General features: G+C 37.7%; 3 protein-coding genes across 4 annotated transcripts in view; 1 reads left to right on the top strand and 2 right to left on the bottom strand.

The window, feature by feature from the left end:
* Positions 1-390: 390 nt before the first annotated feature.
* On the bottom strand, positions 391-2,961 carry fsd (transmembrane protein fates-shifted). The gene is made up of 2 exons (XM_073992477.1): positions 2,813-2,961; positions 391-1,478 (listed from the first exon to the last, which is right to left on the bottom strand). The coding sequence occupies exons 1-2, from the start codon at positions 2,865-2,867 to the stop codon at positions 502-504; spliced, it is 1,032 nt and encodes a 343-aa protein (XP_073848578.1). The 5' UTR covers positions 2,868-2,961; the 3' UTR covers positions 391-501.
* A 5,134-nt stretch (positions 2,962-8,095) lies between these two features.
* LOC141386571 (CDK5RAP3 protein homolog) lies at positions 8,096-10,008 on the top strand. 2 transcript variants are annotated; one of them, XM_073955355.1, is made up of 3 exons: positions 8,096-8,180; positions 8,247-8,421; positions 8,479-10,008. In XM_073955355.1, exons 1-3 carry the CDS (start codon positions 8,175-8,177, stop codon positions 9,846-9,848), a joined length of 1,551 nt encoding a protein of 516 aa, XP_073811456.1. In that variant the 5' UTR covers positions 8,096-8,174; the 3' UTR covers positions 9,849-10,008. The 2 variants fall into 2 exon arrangements, with proteins under 2 accessions (XP_073811456.1, XP_073811457.1); XM_073955356.1 differs by lacking the exon at positions 8,096-8,180 and having other exon boundaries at positions 8,241-8,421.
* Positions 10,009-13,875: 3,867 nt separating this feature from the next.
* The window catches only part of LOC141386572 (uncharacterized), a 77,523-nt gene continuing 75,980 nt past the window's right edge, over positions 13,876-15,418 (bottom strand). Inside the window, exon 9 of the transcript XR_012408406.1 lies at positions 13,876-14,052. The gene's annotated coding sequence lies outside the window, so the exon portion shown is untranslated. The remainder of the gene's footprint in view (positions 14,053-15,418) is intronic.

Consider the following 15,418-nt stretch of genomic DNA (forward strand, 5'->3'; position numbering starts at 1 on the left):
TCCCTACATCCGTTACATCCCATCGATGTTGACATATGGTGGATACGGATCTGGCAAACGGAACAGATCCATGGGCCGGGATTGTTTTCTATCGCGGCACGGACCAAAAGAGCTCGGAGGAAACATTCCTGGATATATTACAGCTCCTATAGTAAACAAATATACGAACAAAAACACAAAATTGTTTAGGTAATGGCCCTTGGTGGAAAATTCTACGAGTCAATCCGGTGCTTAAACCGGGCGCGGTGGGATTAGTCTGGTAGATCGAAGTCAGATTAGTTAATCTGGGAAAAGTGTTGTTGAAATCAATAAGAAGAATGTTTCGAGAATGACACTATAGAAAAAAATTTCATATGTTTTCATATTTTCAGTAAATCCCATGAGTTATCCTTTTTTTAATACATTCATTCTAATGTTTATTATTTACATAGTTACATTGCATATGAACCACACTATTATGACCTAATTAAAAAAATATACCATTAATACCGTGATTTCCGGTCACAATTCACATTTATTAAATTTACTAAAATCTGGATGCCACCACGGAAGAACTTTATACTTTTGAATACGCTGATATTTCCATGTCAGTTTTTGATCTCCCGTCAACGAGACAAAATCCAATTCCAAATTTGTTGATCTCATGTCAGTGGATAATAGTTCTCTTGTATCCTTTAAGCGTATTGCAGATGAGGAATTTGCACAAAGAAAATCCGAGGGAAATGGAATAAAACGATCACAACATATTATCAAAAGACTCAGGCCATCCCAATTATCCACAGCAGATGAATGAATGACATTTAAATTCCTTCGGTTATGTTTGTTGTTATTACTCTCAGCATCATTATCATCTTCTAATGATTCCCAATCTTCAACAAGTTCATCACTGACTACAGAAGACTTACTCGAAGATTTCTGGTCACGTTTCAAAATTGAATTGGCAGTGTTATCACGAAATTTATAAACCATTATCCATACACATTGAACTGTAAGATGCCATGAAGATTGGTATGTTTTGCCAACCAGTGACTCCAATTTGTAATTGTCTTTGAGACGTTCCGCAAACGGTGAATGACAATAGAATAGAGCTTTTATAACCCGTTGCCTCAATATATTTGTATCACATTCCGATAGCTGATGCATTTGTAAATGGGCAGGCAGTTGCAATATCCATTTACTTTTATCTTTAGATTTTTGACAATATTTCCTATACAGTTGCATCCAGAAATGCCTAGATTTCAAGCAATTGGCACTTTGTGAACAAATCAAAGCAAAACGTTGCACATCTTCTGGTGGAATATAGTTGGCCAAATGAAACCATATATCATTACTGATGTATGAATATTCATTTGAAGTAGTGGAAGTGTCGTTGTCACACATCATTTCATATTCCAAGACTTCGACGGCAGCTCCTAAACATTTGCCACGTCGTGTTCGTGGTTTTAGTTCCAAGAAATCGGATCGTAATAAATATGTTTCTGTAAAGAAATGATAATGTTTATCAGAGTTATTTTCATCAATTAGGTTAGGGAATGTGCAGCCACAAGTGCACTACGCTACTCGAATACTTTCCGGTTCATTGTGATCACCCGAAAGAAGTATAAGAAGTCAGAATTGGTGAATAGTAAATGAAGGAAAACTAAAGGAGGCAAAAAGAGGTAATATAAGGATAGAATTTGAGGGTAGTGATGGGTGAAAATCGGTACGAGTTGTAGTTTACGTATCCAGGTTGCGCGGCCCCGCCATTTCAAATTTCAAATTTTTGATGATAACGTGAAGGACAACAGGTCCTATCATTGAGTAGATGGTTAGACTTGTGTGGCAGTTAAGCCACGCCACTTGCGAGCAAGCATTGGACAACGATACAGGAGGTGTTATAATTGTTGTATTGTCATTGTGTCATCTTCTCTTCACAGTCTGCGGTAATCAACACCAAAGGCTATAATCTAAGGAGTCCTGCCATAATCCTGATTTTAGCTTTGCTCTGGGTTAGTGTTTCGTTCTATTGGTCGACAGAGTGGGCCAAATGGCTCTTGACACGTTGCACCTAGGTTCATTATGCAATAATTCTTTGTCCCTTTTATCAAAGATCGTTAACATTCCGAATAAGGTGACATAGAGGTGATTGCTGGATTTTTTGACTGTGATCCACGCCTAGTTGGTTCATCTGCCTTCTGTTCCCCTAATGTCACAGTGTCTTGGGTACCCATCATCAGCCTGGTTTTTGGTTTTTTCATAAGCCTCTTGATTGACTTGTTCCTTTTCTTGAGCATCCAATTTTTTAATCTGTTTACCATCCAGTTCAGCATTTAAATCGAGAACTTCTTTTTCCAAAGCCAACCGCTGTTCGAGAGGTAATTTTGCAATGTCCGACATATTCTGTAAAAGTTTCTGTACAGGTGTATTAGGTTTTTGATTACAGTTCGATCGTGGATCTTCTAATTCTGCATTGATGTGTAATACTGATTGTCGTAAAGAGCTGGGTACTGCATGTAAATCGTATGCCTTAATGGTTTCAAGACTTGCCAGCGACGATTCAGCACTCACTGATTCACTATTCACTGACTGAAATCATTTGTTAGATTTGCACTCAAGAATGGTCTCAGATTTGATGATAAAACAACCAACCGGTTCAAAGATCTCGGCATCTAGACTTATCAATTCTGTCGCGAAGACCGTCGTTCAATACATATCCTTTCACAGTAAATCGACCATCTTGGAATTGTCTTTATTGATTAGAAAGGTAAGGATGAAGGGTTTAAACCGCGTAATCCCCATAGCCCTCCATAGAATATACATTTGTGACACTTACGACATTTGCCTCTGGTCCGCAATTTCGATTGAAGCTGTTCCTCGTCCAAATCCATGTCAAGGGGGAAGATAGTGGACCTTGGCAAATAGTGGACCAAACAAACCCAGAAACGTTCCACCAAACGTCTCTATTGTTTACGAATAAGACATAGGAGACATAGAGAAGAGAATCAGCTGGATGCAGGTGATGAAAAAAAAAACAGTTGAATAGTGTTGCCGTATCATCTCATTAATTCCACAATTAACCGCTTGTTGATTGGAATGCTTAGAAGTTGTGTTCCAGAAGCGAAGACCTCGCACCATGATGAAATTATAAGGTGGCATAAAACGCCAGTGTCGTGGTTTCAATCTGTCAAAATTTTTGTTATTGCGAATAAATTGTATGAAAACGTAAACAAACATTTACACATATTGAAAATTTTTCGGCCAAAATAGAGTTGTTGTTATGCCACTTACCTGGTAAATAGATCTTGCCTCTCACCATTTTAACTCTCTCGTAGTCACTGTCATAGAATACAACCCAGGACCAATATATCTGTGCTCAGTTTGTCACATCCGCATCTTCACCCACATCCAACCTTCGGTGAGATGCAATAGATGTCAAGAGTGGGTGCATCTAAGGGGTTGCTCTGGACTCGTCCACGTCCATGTTGCTGCATGCTGCGTCCATGTTGCTGCACTCGTCCATGTTGCTGCATGCTGCGTGAACACAGTCCCCATTGAGTCGTCGTCGGATTACGAGACTCCCTCGTCGTCTGATTACGAAACTCCCCCGCAGTCCCCTCGACAACAACCGCACACGCAGCCTTAAACACCAGCCGTTGTTCTCCCAATCCCCGAAAATGCAGCCTTTTTGCAATTTAATTGCAATGGACTCCGAGGTAAGATCGAGGAGATAGTAGATTTTATGAGTCGGAAGAACATCAAGGTCGCGGCGGTGCAGGAAACCAAGCTGAACAACAACCACAGCTTAAAGCATTGTGATGGTTACAATGTTCTGAGGAAAGATCGCACCAGAAGTGGAGGTGGGGGATTGGCTTTCCTATTGCACCAGTCTGTCCAATACAGACCTATCTCGCTTGAGCCTGTCTCTAATGACACGTACATGGAATGTATGGGGGTAGCAGTCAGGTGTGCAGCTGCCGAGATAGAGTTGCTGAATGTATACATCCCGCCGAGAAAAAGCTGTATCCCTGATTATAGGCCTGACATTATCCCGCTCTTGCAAGGTTATAGCTATATTACATTACGTGTATTTCATGTGTAAGTTTTGAATTTTTTGTCCTCGTGTAATTTTTTGCGTGTGCGAAAAATGACATTTTACATATGATTTATAATTTTTGCTATTACACCAGTATATGTTTTTTTGTGTGACATAACCTATAAATGTAAACAAATCCTTTATCAAATCGATTTATTTAAGTTTCTTTAAGAAACTATTTCTTTCAGCAAATTTTGCAAATTTCTGCTTTCATCAAAACAAACAAATCAGCTGTTTTCTATTTATTGCGCATACAAAAATAGGAGGGGCTCTAAAACGAAAGAGTTACACATGGGTTCACACATCATTCTGAAAGATGAAATTTATTATATGGATCATACTAGCTCTGTCCTTTACGTGCAAGAATCTTCAAGTTTTACCACTTTTTACTCAAAAAGCGTTCCTTTACTTCAGACACCATATAATTCATATGGGAGCAGTTTACAACTTTTACTACTTTTGCTGGTTTTACCATTTTCAAAAGTAAAGGAACAGACCAACTATGTGCACAACATGTAGATGTAAAAAAATGCAAAACATACACACGAAGTACACGTAATGTAATATTGCTATTATAATCGTCTGGTCCTGGGGGATTTTAATGCGCATCATGAGATCGCATTCGGCCCTCGGAAACGACCAGAGAGGTACAGCGCTGGCTGAGCAGATTGATAGCTCTACGTTTTGCACGGTCAATGAGGCCGCCCCTACCAGAATTAGAGGAGAGTGTCACAGTTCGCCTGACATAACCATCGTGTCACCTGGTCTGACAAATGACGTTACCTGGCAACCCGTCACCTCTGAACGCCGCACGTTCGTCAATCATAAAAGAGCTGATTGGCCGAGTTTCAGAGAGTTCACCAATCAGCGCTTCAGAGAATTACCCAATCCTTTTGATGTTCGGGTAGCGGAAAGGACGTTGCGGGACATCATCACTGCTGCAGTCGCTAGCCATATCCCTGCTGGTCGAATACCCGAAGTAAGACCAAATTTCCCAGCAGAGGCGACGGGATTAGCAAATGAGCATGATGAGCTTCGTCGTATCAACCCCAATGACCCCAGAGTCAGGGAGCTGACACTGGAAGTTAACAGGCTGGTCGGCGAGCATAAGCGGAACAAATGGTTAAATCATCTGAAGAGCTGCAACATTGGAGCCGGTATAGGTGAATTGTGGACAACGGTTAAGTCACTCTCAAACCCTGGAAGAAGGGAAGAGAAGAGTATTACTTCGCATCAGATCTCTTCCTGCAGAGGATGAACCACCACAATTTACAATGGATGATGATGCCAATGCCATCAAGAACGCTAAATCATCCAAAGCGTTGGGCCCTGATGGAATCTCCATGGTAATGTTGAAGCAGCTGGATGAGCCAAGAGTCGAGTATCTCACCAAAGTCTTCAACTTGTCTCTAGCCACCCTCGTTGTTCCCGAAGTCTGGAAAATGGGCAGGGTGGTCCCACTACGGAAGCCAGGCAAGGATGCCAGCAAAAGTGAATCGTACAGACCGATTTCGCTTTTGTCGCCCGTAGCAAAGACACTTGAGGCCTTGCTCCTCCCCAGTATCAGAAATAGCTATTAAGTTGCCGATCATCAGCATGGATTCCGTAAGCAGCACAGCACGACAACAGCGCTGCACGCCATTACCACATATATCTGTAAAGGACTCAACCAGAGACGGACGTGTGATAGAACAGTGATGGTGGCGCTTGACTTATCAAAAGCCTTTGATACAGTCAGGCACTCCACGCTGTTTGAGGACATTGAGCAGACAACCCTCCGGCCAAGCTTGAAACGTTGGATAGTCAACTATATGTGTGGACGCCAGTCGTACGTGGAATTCAGGAATAAGAAGTCCAAACCCCGAAGGTGGGGTGATATCTCCGCAACTGTTTAACCTCTACCTCTCATGTATTCCACCCCCTCCAGACGGCATTGAGATCGTGACGTATGCGGATGATTGCACGATCCTGGCGTCGGGTACCTATCCTGATGACATCTGTGAGAGACTGAATAACTATTTAACCGATCTTACCACCTTTTTCCATTCGAGGAATATGCCACTCTGTTCACCACATGGACAGCGCAGTTTGGACGTGAGTTGAATGTCGTGGTCGACGGTAGCAGAATTCCGACCACAAACTGCCCTAAAATTTTAGGGGTCACATTCGACACTACATTCACGTCGTGCGCACACGCCACAGCTATCTGCGACAAGTTGAAAAGTAGGAACAAGGTCCTCAAGTCCCTTGCCGGCAGCACTTAGGGTGCAGATAAAGAAACCTTTTTGGCCACGTTTAACGCGATAGGTCGGTCTGTGGTAAGCTATGCGGCTCCAGTCTGGTCCCCGAGATTGTGTGATACGAACTGGAAAAAGATTCAAACTTATCGTGTGAGCCATCCCAATCACCATCTTGTGGGTAGGCCCGGCCCATTCAGGGAGATCAGGAAGGATATCCATGCTCTAGAGGGAGAGGTCCAACGATACAGGAGAGAATCCCTAGATCAACAAGCATATCAAGCAGGATTGAATAGCATTCACACGGACGCAGTTGCCAAGGCCTTAAGCAATTATAGTGTGAATAAAGTACTCGGAGTACATCCTCCATCTATCGCAGCTGAGGAGCGTCAGCTGCCACGACAAACCAGAGTAGTTTTGGGTCAACTACGCTCGGGATATTGCAGTCGCCTAAATTCGTATTGGGCGGAAATCGATCGCGCCGTGCAAGACATATGCCCAGTATGCGGCATGGGCCCGCACGACACACAACACCTTTTTAACTGCCCCGCCAAACCTACCCATCTAACTCCAGTGGATCTGTGGCTACACCCCCTGGAAGCAGCCATTTTTCTGAAACTGGAGATAGACCCAGAGCCAGATTGAACAGAGGAACGAACATATAAGCTGTGTTCCTTTACTTACCTGAGGTTACCATTTGTTACCATTTTTAACCTGCAAAGCGTTCCTTAACCCCGAAAAGTGGCAAAACTGGAAGCAATTTTTAAGAGAGTGAGAGAGGAGAGAGAGCGAAAATGGCTTTCTCTTCTACCACAGGCTACCAGACAAATTTCTGCAGGTAAAAAATGGCAGAACTGATTTTTCGACTTTTGTTTGACGATTATTTCACAGTGAAGAAGAAAATGGACGAAAAGCAGAAGAAAAAGTCGAACGCTGACAAAACTAACAGCCTGTTTCTGTATGTCGAAACTAAAATGTGTGCGAATGAAACACGCCCAAACTTTTGTGTGTTTTTCAAATTTGACTTTTGTTTTGAAGCAATGGCAAAGGTAAAAATGTTTCGAAATCTAAAGTTTGGTCGTGTTTCAGTCGCACACATTTTCGTTTCGAAATACAGAAACTGGCTGTAAATTAAAATCTGTGAAATAAAAGACGAAAATTGATTTTTTATGTTTCTTTTTGACGTTGCTGCCAGATCTACCATTTTCCGTTCCTTTACTTTTCTGGTAAAAATGTTCATGAGAGAGCAATTTTGACATTTTTCTCTTTTACCACTCTTACGATTAAAAAAGTAAAGGAATAAAGCTATAAACATAATAAAAACACTGTTACAACAACAAAAACAACATTCGATTCTGTGCTTCGTCTTATTTTAATATTATTGACTTTTTATCATTCCTTCCACTTTTCCTTTCCGTACCTTGAGGATAAACCAATTGTTTTTTTTTTTACATTAAAGCTCTTTGTGGGGATAAGCTTCTTCTAGAGGACATTAAAGCTCTGTTTCTTTACGTACAAGGATCTTCAATTTTTACCACTTTTTACTCGAAAAACGTTCCTTCGGAAACCATACCATTCATATGGGAGCAGTTTACAACTTCTACTACTTTTGCCGGTTTTACCATTTTCAAAAGTAAAGGAACAGACCATAAGTGTAGGAACTAATCGGACGCTTTACATTTCACTTGCATTTTGGAATCCAGCCCAATTCGAATTAGACGAATGATATTCAAAATTCCCCAAGTTCAAATAATGTAATGTGGCAATATTAATTTCTTACTGCGTTACCATTCATTCCTGCATACTCTACATAGTAAGAAGAAGAGTGGAATATTTTTGTTTGCGTGGACGTTTACTTTGCGAAAATGAATGTAAGTTTGTTAAAATATTCTATGTAAAAACACAGTAATGTATGATTTCCTATCTTCGCCATGCAGGAGGCTGACATTCCAATTGATATCCATACCCTGAAGTTACAAGATTGGCTTGTAAGCAGGCGTATAGTTCCCAAAAATATACAGGCTAATTTGAAAGACATTCGTTCGAAGATAACTACAGCTCTACAAGATATGCCCTCTCACGAAAAGCTTATAGAGCTATTAAAGGGAACAAGTAAGTGAAAGTCCACAATGGCATATAAACCTTCTAACATCTTCCTTCCATTTCCAGATATAAACTACTTCCATTGTAAAGAAATCATTGAAATCTTAAAGCAAACTGAAAAAGACACAAAAGGTCTCTTTGGCAGCTATGGAAGTCAACGTATGAAAGATTGGCAAGAAATTGTTCGTCTATACGAAAAGGATAGTGTATACTTGGCGGAAACTGCCCAACTTTATGTACGTAATATTAACTATGAAATACCCAATGTTCGCAAACAAATGACCAAATTGGAGCAACAAAGTGATGAATGCTTGAAACGTAGCAACGATTTGAGTAAACCTGAAGCACAGTTACTTGCCGAGCATGCCGCCTTGCTGCAGCAAATCGGAGTAAAAGGTGAAAATCTTCGTGAAGAATTCACACAAGTACTTTCCGGATTGTCTGAGATCTACGATAAGAGTATAAAGAAAATTGGTACTTTGGAGGAGGCCTTAAATTTGTATGCCACAACCACTGGGCAAACTAAACAACAATGTTTACCGATAACCAGGCATTTAATTGATTTTGGCAACACAACTGTTTATCAATATATCCACAAGGAAGCTCCTCTTTCTGTTGAGGAACCACCTATAAAATTGAATTTAAGTGAAGAAAATGAAATGAAGAATAATGACAATGAAATCGACTTTGGTGGTGATGATAATGGTGGTGCTTCGTCCACTATTTCTGGAGAAATGATTGATTTTGGTGAATTGAATTTGGAAAGTGGTGGTGAGGGCGGTATTGATTTTGGAGACTCTGGCGAAACTGGTGATATTGATTGGGGCATTGAAAGTGCTCCCACCGAAGGTGTGGAAATCAATTTCGATATACCCATCGAGGAATATGGTATTGTTGTGGAAGGAGCTGGTATGGATGGTGGCGTTGCCAAGGGCGATCAGGCTTATACCTTACTAGATTCACCCTCCTATCGTGAACGTTTCATTGATGAGTTATATGAGCTTGAAGCCTTCCTACGCATGCGTTGCTACGAACTGCGTCAAGTCACTGCCAGCAGCAATGTTATGTTCTCACTCATGGAATCTATATCCACCCATGACGAGGTATCATTACGAAAAATGTTAGCAAATCTTGATGTAGTCTTAACAGAAATGAGCAGTGAACAAACACGTCACCTCTTCCAATTGAAACATTCGCCAAAATATGCTGATCTTTTAGCATCAAAATTGAAACAAATGCTAAAGGCAGTAGAGAAAATACGCACCACGAAACAGGTGTTGAAAGATCGTTCTGTAGAACTTAAAGAACAACGTGTGGCCCTGACACCGGTCCTCGATAAATTAATAGCCCAAACAAAAGATCTGCAAGGCAAAATTGAGCAAGATATATCGAAACGTTATAAGAATCGTATTGTTAATTTGTTGGGTGGTGTTTAGAAAAATTTTTAACAAAAAGAGGGTAAATGTATTTTATTGTTATATCATTTGCAATATATTGTATGAAAATGTATATATGTACATGGTTAATTAAAATTGGCTGATTGTGAAATATGCCATACGTTTTTTTTTTTCTAATAAAATTTTTTGTTAAATACAACACCTTTGTTTAACTATGTATAGAAGTAGGGTAACGTAGGGAATGAAAGATTCCAAGCAAAGGGCCCGATCGGCGTTAACATGACGTTGCCATGACACAAAGCAAGAGTTTGATTTGTATATTTCTCTCAACTGGCCCAATTGCTTAATGAAAGCACTCCTCGTTCTGCTAACATATCAGCTCCATGCAAACAGCCAAATCCATTCCTGCTACCGAAGAGAAGAATGCTGCATATAGGGTTACTATACAACCAGTAGCAACGCGTACATCCTCATGTAGAGACGAGCAAGATAATCTGGTTACAGATAGAGATAGTGTATTCAAGTTATAGAAAGAGCATCCAATCTCATAGTAGATAATACTACGAAGATGCCACAGAAATAGAGTAGGTGGTAGAGGGTAGGAGTTCAGAAAAAAATGGCGTCGCTCTAATGTATACCCTCAAGAAAATATGAAACATTCGGCCTTATTACGGTTGGCGTAGTCGCATGCGTTCAAATGTCGTAGGCGTAGTTTACATTTTCTATATGATGAAAAATTATATACTACGAACATTTTTATTTTTTTATAGCATCTTATGTCCATAAAATCTCGAAAGAAACACGTTCATAATTCCCTGGACGGATTTTTTGGGTTATAAATAACATTTATTATTATTATTTTATTTTATTATTATTATTATTATTTTTTTTTTTTTGATACGACAAATCGGTATCACTTATGGCGTTGGAATACGATGAAAGAGTCGTGGCCGATTTTTTTAACGACTGGATATAAAAATAAATCAATTTCAAAAAAATTTTTTTGGCAACGATTAATGATATATATTGGAAAATAACTAAAACAATTAAATATTTTACTTTTTTATTAATTTTCGTATGACAATTTTCGTGTTTTTATCAGATGAAAAACTATCAATTGAAAATCTGTTACGAGTCCTCGTATAACTATTCAAGCAATGCAAAATTTCTTTCTTATTTTACAATTAAACAAATATATATATTTTTTTTAATTTTGTATGAGAAAATTTTTCCGATCAGAATCGTTTCAATTCCGTAATTTCATTTCGATCGTTTTTGTTTCAGCTTCTCCAGATTCATTTGGACTCGATTGAGCAATGTCCGTCCGTCTGGCTGGCTGGAAGGGAGTGACCGATTTATTCCATACTTTGTATAGCGTAAACTTTCTACCAGAGTAATAATATGAGGTTCCAATATGGTCTCAATAGGTCGACTGCTTCGGATACCTCACACACAAAATTTCGGAAAAGTTCAGTTTAGGGCCATCTCTCGAATCGCTTTGATTATTCTTTTAGCAACTTGTATTCACTGCCCTCCATACGACGGTACACGTTTCATCAGGGGCAAGTCCATACTTCCTGAGAAAATAGCATGAAAGTTGCAAAAAAACTCTATGACACCGTGTAAGGTGGTTGGAGCGCAAGATAACTCTAGAACGGATCTGCCGATTCGGTCCAACATTTAGCCTTAGTAATATTTTGTCCAAACATAGTTTAAGTTTGAAAATAAGCCATATCGGTCCACTCCTTCAGGTACCTCCCACACAAAAGTTCGAAAATGTTCGGAAAACTTGTGCGCACGATAACTCTTGAAGGGAGTAACCGATTTGCTCCATACTTTGCACATCCTGAAATGTGTACCAGACTTAGATAAGGTTTCAATATGGACTTAATCGGTCCACTCCTTCGGGTACCTCCCACACAAAATTTCGGAAAAGTTCAGTTTAGGCCATCTCTCGAGTCGCTTTGATTTTCGTCTTAGCAACTTTTATTTACTCCCCCCAATACGATGGTACAAGTTTCATTAGGGGCAAGTCCATACTTCCTGAGAAAATAGCATGAAAGTTGCAAAAAACCCCTATGACACCGTGTCAGGTGTTTGGAGCGCAAGATAACTCTAGAACGGATCTGTCGATTCGGTCCAACATTTGGCCTCAGTAATATTTTGTCCAAACATAGTTTAAGTTTGAAGATAAGCTATATCGGTCCACTCCTTCAGGTACCGCCCCCACAAAAGTTCAAAAGTGTTCGAAAAAATTGTTTGTACGGTAACACTTGAAGAGAGTGGCCGAATTGGTCCATACTTTACACATCCTAATATATATATGGACTATATTTGTCTACTCCACACAAAATTTCGGATAAGTTCACTTCAAGACCTGACATCGAATCACTTTGATTTTTGTTGAAGCAACTTGCATTCGCTGCCTCAATTACGATGGTAAAGTTTTTTTTTTAGGGGCAAGTCCATACTTCTTAGCAAACAGCCCGAAGGATGTAAAACCCCCATAAGCACCATATATAGTGGCTGGAGATCCACATCCATAATGGTCAATGTGGATCCATTCCTTTTAGTATCTCCTCCGCAAAACTTTTGATCTTTAATCCTAATCAACATTTTTGTCGGTTCAAACGCCCAAAAATTTTTAAAACCCCCTAAATACATACGTTTTTTGGGAAAGGTTGTTTCAATGTACACAGGCTGAGGGTATATCTCTGTCGGCAAAGCCGACTGATACTTTTTTACTTGTTTGATACGACTACGCCAACCGTAATAAGGTTGATTATATAGAACAGCAAAAATTATCTGCACTCTAATCGGCAAAAGAAACCCAAATCAAATCTCGACAGATAGAAGTCGACCGGAAAGTGTTAGGAGAAGAAACGTTCTTTACTAGCAAACCCAACTAAAAACTTGCTATGCAATAAAAATACCATGTTTTTTAATTATTTTTCTTTTTTATTTAATATACAAACGTTGGTTGTTGTTTTGTTTAAATTTATAATTACAATTTTTAGGTATAATTTTTTCGGTTTTTATATGTATTATTATTAATATTTATTAAAATCTGGGTGTATGGTGTATTTAATTTGTTTTTTATATCATTCTAGCATACTTTTTAAGATGTATATTTTTTTTGTTATTGTATTTTAACGCTAAACGTTTTCTTTTCTTATATAATGTGTATTTTGTTGTAGGTTACGATAATTATTGTAATTTGATATATTTATAACTTTCTTAATTTTTTTATTTGTTTTTTCTTTTTTTTTTAATTTGTAAAACTCTCACTTTTTTATTTATAAATAGAAAAATTGCTTAAATAATAAAAACAATCTATAGCAAAAAATATATTTATATATAAAAAAATACACAAAAATATGTAAACAAAATAATTTGTAAGAATTAAAACAGTTCTATATAATAATAAAAATGTGTAATAATTATACTTGGTACTGATTTACGAGTATACATTAGTAGTGGGTATGAGAGTGGGTAGGGAAAGAGAGTGGAAATAACCTATAAGTTATTAAAGTAAATAATGGGCATGCAATGTGGAAGAGGTGGGTGGGTTTTTGGGGGGAGATTTATTGTTTAGTTGTCTGTTTATTTGAAATAGACAAATTAGGCATATTTGTTTGTTATTTTTACAAAAATAATAAACACTTGTACTAATTTTTTTTAAACATATGTATGAGTTTCTTGAAATTACTTATCGGCTTATGTTAAAATATTATTTTTATTATTAATGTATTTATACAAAATTTGTTCTTTTTTAAAGAGAAGTAGAAAGAGAGAGAGAGAGGAAGAGAAAAAACAGAGTATGTTAGAAAAAAAAAATGGAGTATAAAGAAACACTTTTTAAAGGTTTAAAGAAAATAATACAAATAAGGAGATTTTTTAGGAAATTAAATTTTCAAATCGATAATTAATAATATAAATATACACTTTTTTCTTTTTTGCTTTTATATATTACAATAATATCTAATAACTAATTATTATTGCTTATTTTTAATTAAATTTTTTATTTGTTTTTTTTTTATGATAAAAATCATTCTTAAGTTATAAATTTATTTTTGTTTTACTTGAAGTATATGGTTTACATTATTATATTTAAAAATATGTATTTATATTAAAACAAAACTAACTGGCTTCTTTCTTTTGCTGATGGTCATGTATTTTTTGCCACCATAGAATTATGTGTTGTTGCTGTTGTTTTTCTTCTGTTATTAGAAAATCATAAAGCCTTGAAAAATCGAGTAAAAAAATTGTTCATTTTTTATGTTTGTTTATAAAAGTTTTTTTTCTTTGAGATAGTTATGTAGAATGAATAGCGGATGATGGTCTAAGGCTATATAATGCAAAAATATTGAAAAAAAAAAAAATAAATTAAATATAAATTCTTGTAAGCGAAACATGATGAATGATGGTTATTTTCATTTGTATTGTGTATAAACTTTAACAAAATAGATTCAACAGAATTAAACAAAATTGCAATACTTTTAAAATGACCCAGTCTTTAATGTGGACACTCCTGGTGATTTGATTCAAACTGCAGTTTTTAAATGCAATTAATACACCATTAAAAATAGAGATATAGGGGGTTATCATGACCGGTAATTCCCCGTGAATTTTTTCACTTTCTCCCTTAAGTTGCAACGGCGGAAAAAACAAAGCGCAAGGGGGAAATTTCATTCATCAAAATTGTTCAAATGGATCAGAATAAATCTGAATGTTCGGAAAAATATGGTTCAAGGCATATTATTTGAAGTCTTTAAAAATGTTTGATTTCATCCCATGTTGTTGTGAATTTCCCTTTTCTAAACCGAACATACAGTGACCACAAAAATTGCAATTTGCGTGAAATTATCCTTATTTCTAAAACATCTGATTCCTTATCACAGTAAGGAGACTATGCCTTCAAAAAACAACATTTCATTTCAACTAATGCCGCTAGGTCACAGTCTCATGCAAACAACTGACACCAAGGAAGTCAAAGAATAGCACAACCCAGCAAACCAATCGTACCGACATCGTAACGAAATCAGAACAAAATTCAGACGATACTTCCGATATCTGATCCGAAATCGTAACGATATCTTAACGAAAGTTGTATGAAGTGGTTGACATAATTTCGGAATGAAATGTCGAGGCGCAAGATCTATTTATAAGGTCACGTAAGTAGCACAACAACAACTCTATTTTGGCCGAACATTTTTCAATATGTCAAAATGTTTGTTTACGTTTTCATACAAATTATTCACAATAACAAAAAAATTGACAGATTGAAACCAATCAGCTGGTCGTTTTACGCCACCTTATGATTTCATCATGTCGGGGCGGCATCGGATCGATTTCGGTCCGATTTCGTAACGAAATCTGAAGAAAATCCTTGGGAAATTCGGAAAGGAAATTTCTTTCCGACTTTCGTTCCGAAATCGGAACGAAATCGGTACAAAATCTGAACTATTTCCTCTCCGAAAAATTGTTTAGAAATCGTAACGACTTTGCTTCCGAAATTGTCCCCTAGATATGTGCAAATTCTGGAACCTTCTGCTCAGAGGGAATGGTGTTTTCGAAGGGACGACATAGTCACAATCTGGAAAATTTGT

This window comes from Musca autumnalis, unplaced genomic scaffold (assembly GCF_047663935.1).
Source record: "Musca autumnalis isolate F117 unplaced genomic scaffold, ASM4766393v1 scaffold_5, whole genome shotgun sequence".
Lineage (NCBI taxonomy): Eukaryota > Metazoa > Arthropoda > Insecta > Diptera > Muscidae > Musca > Musca autumnalis.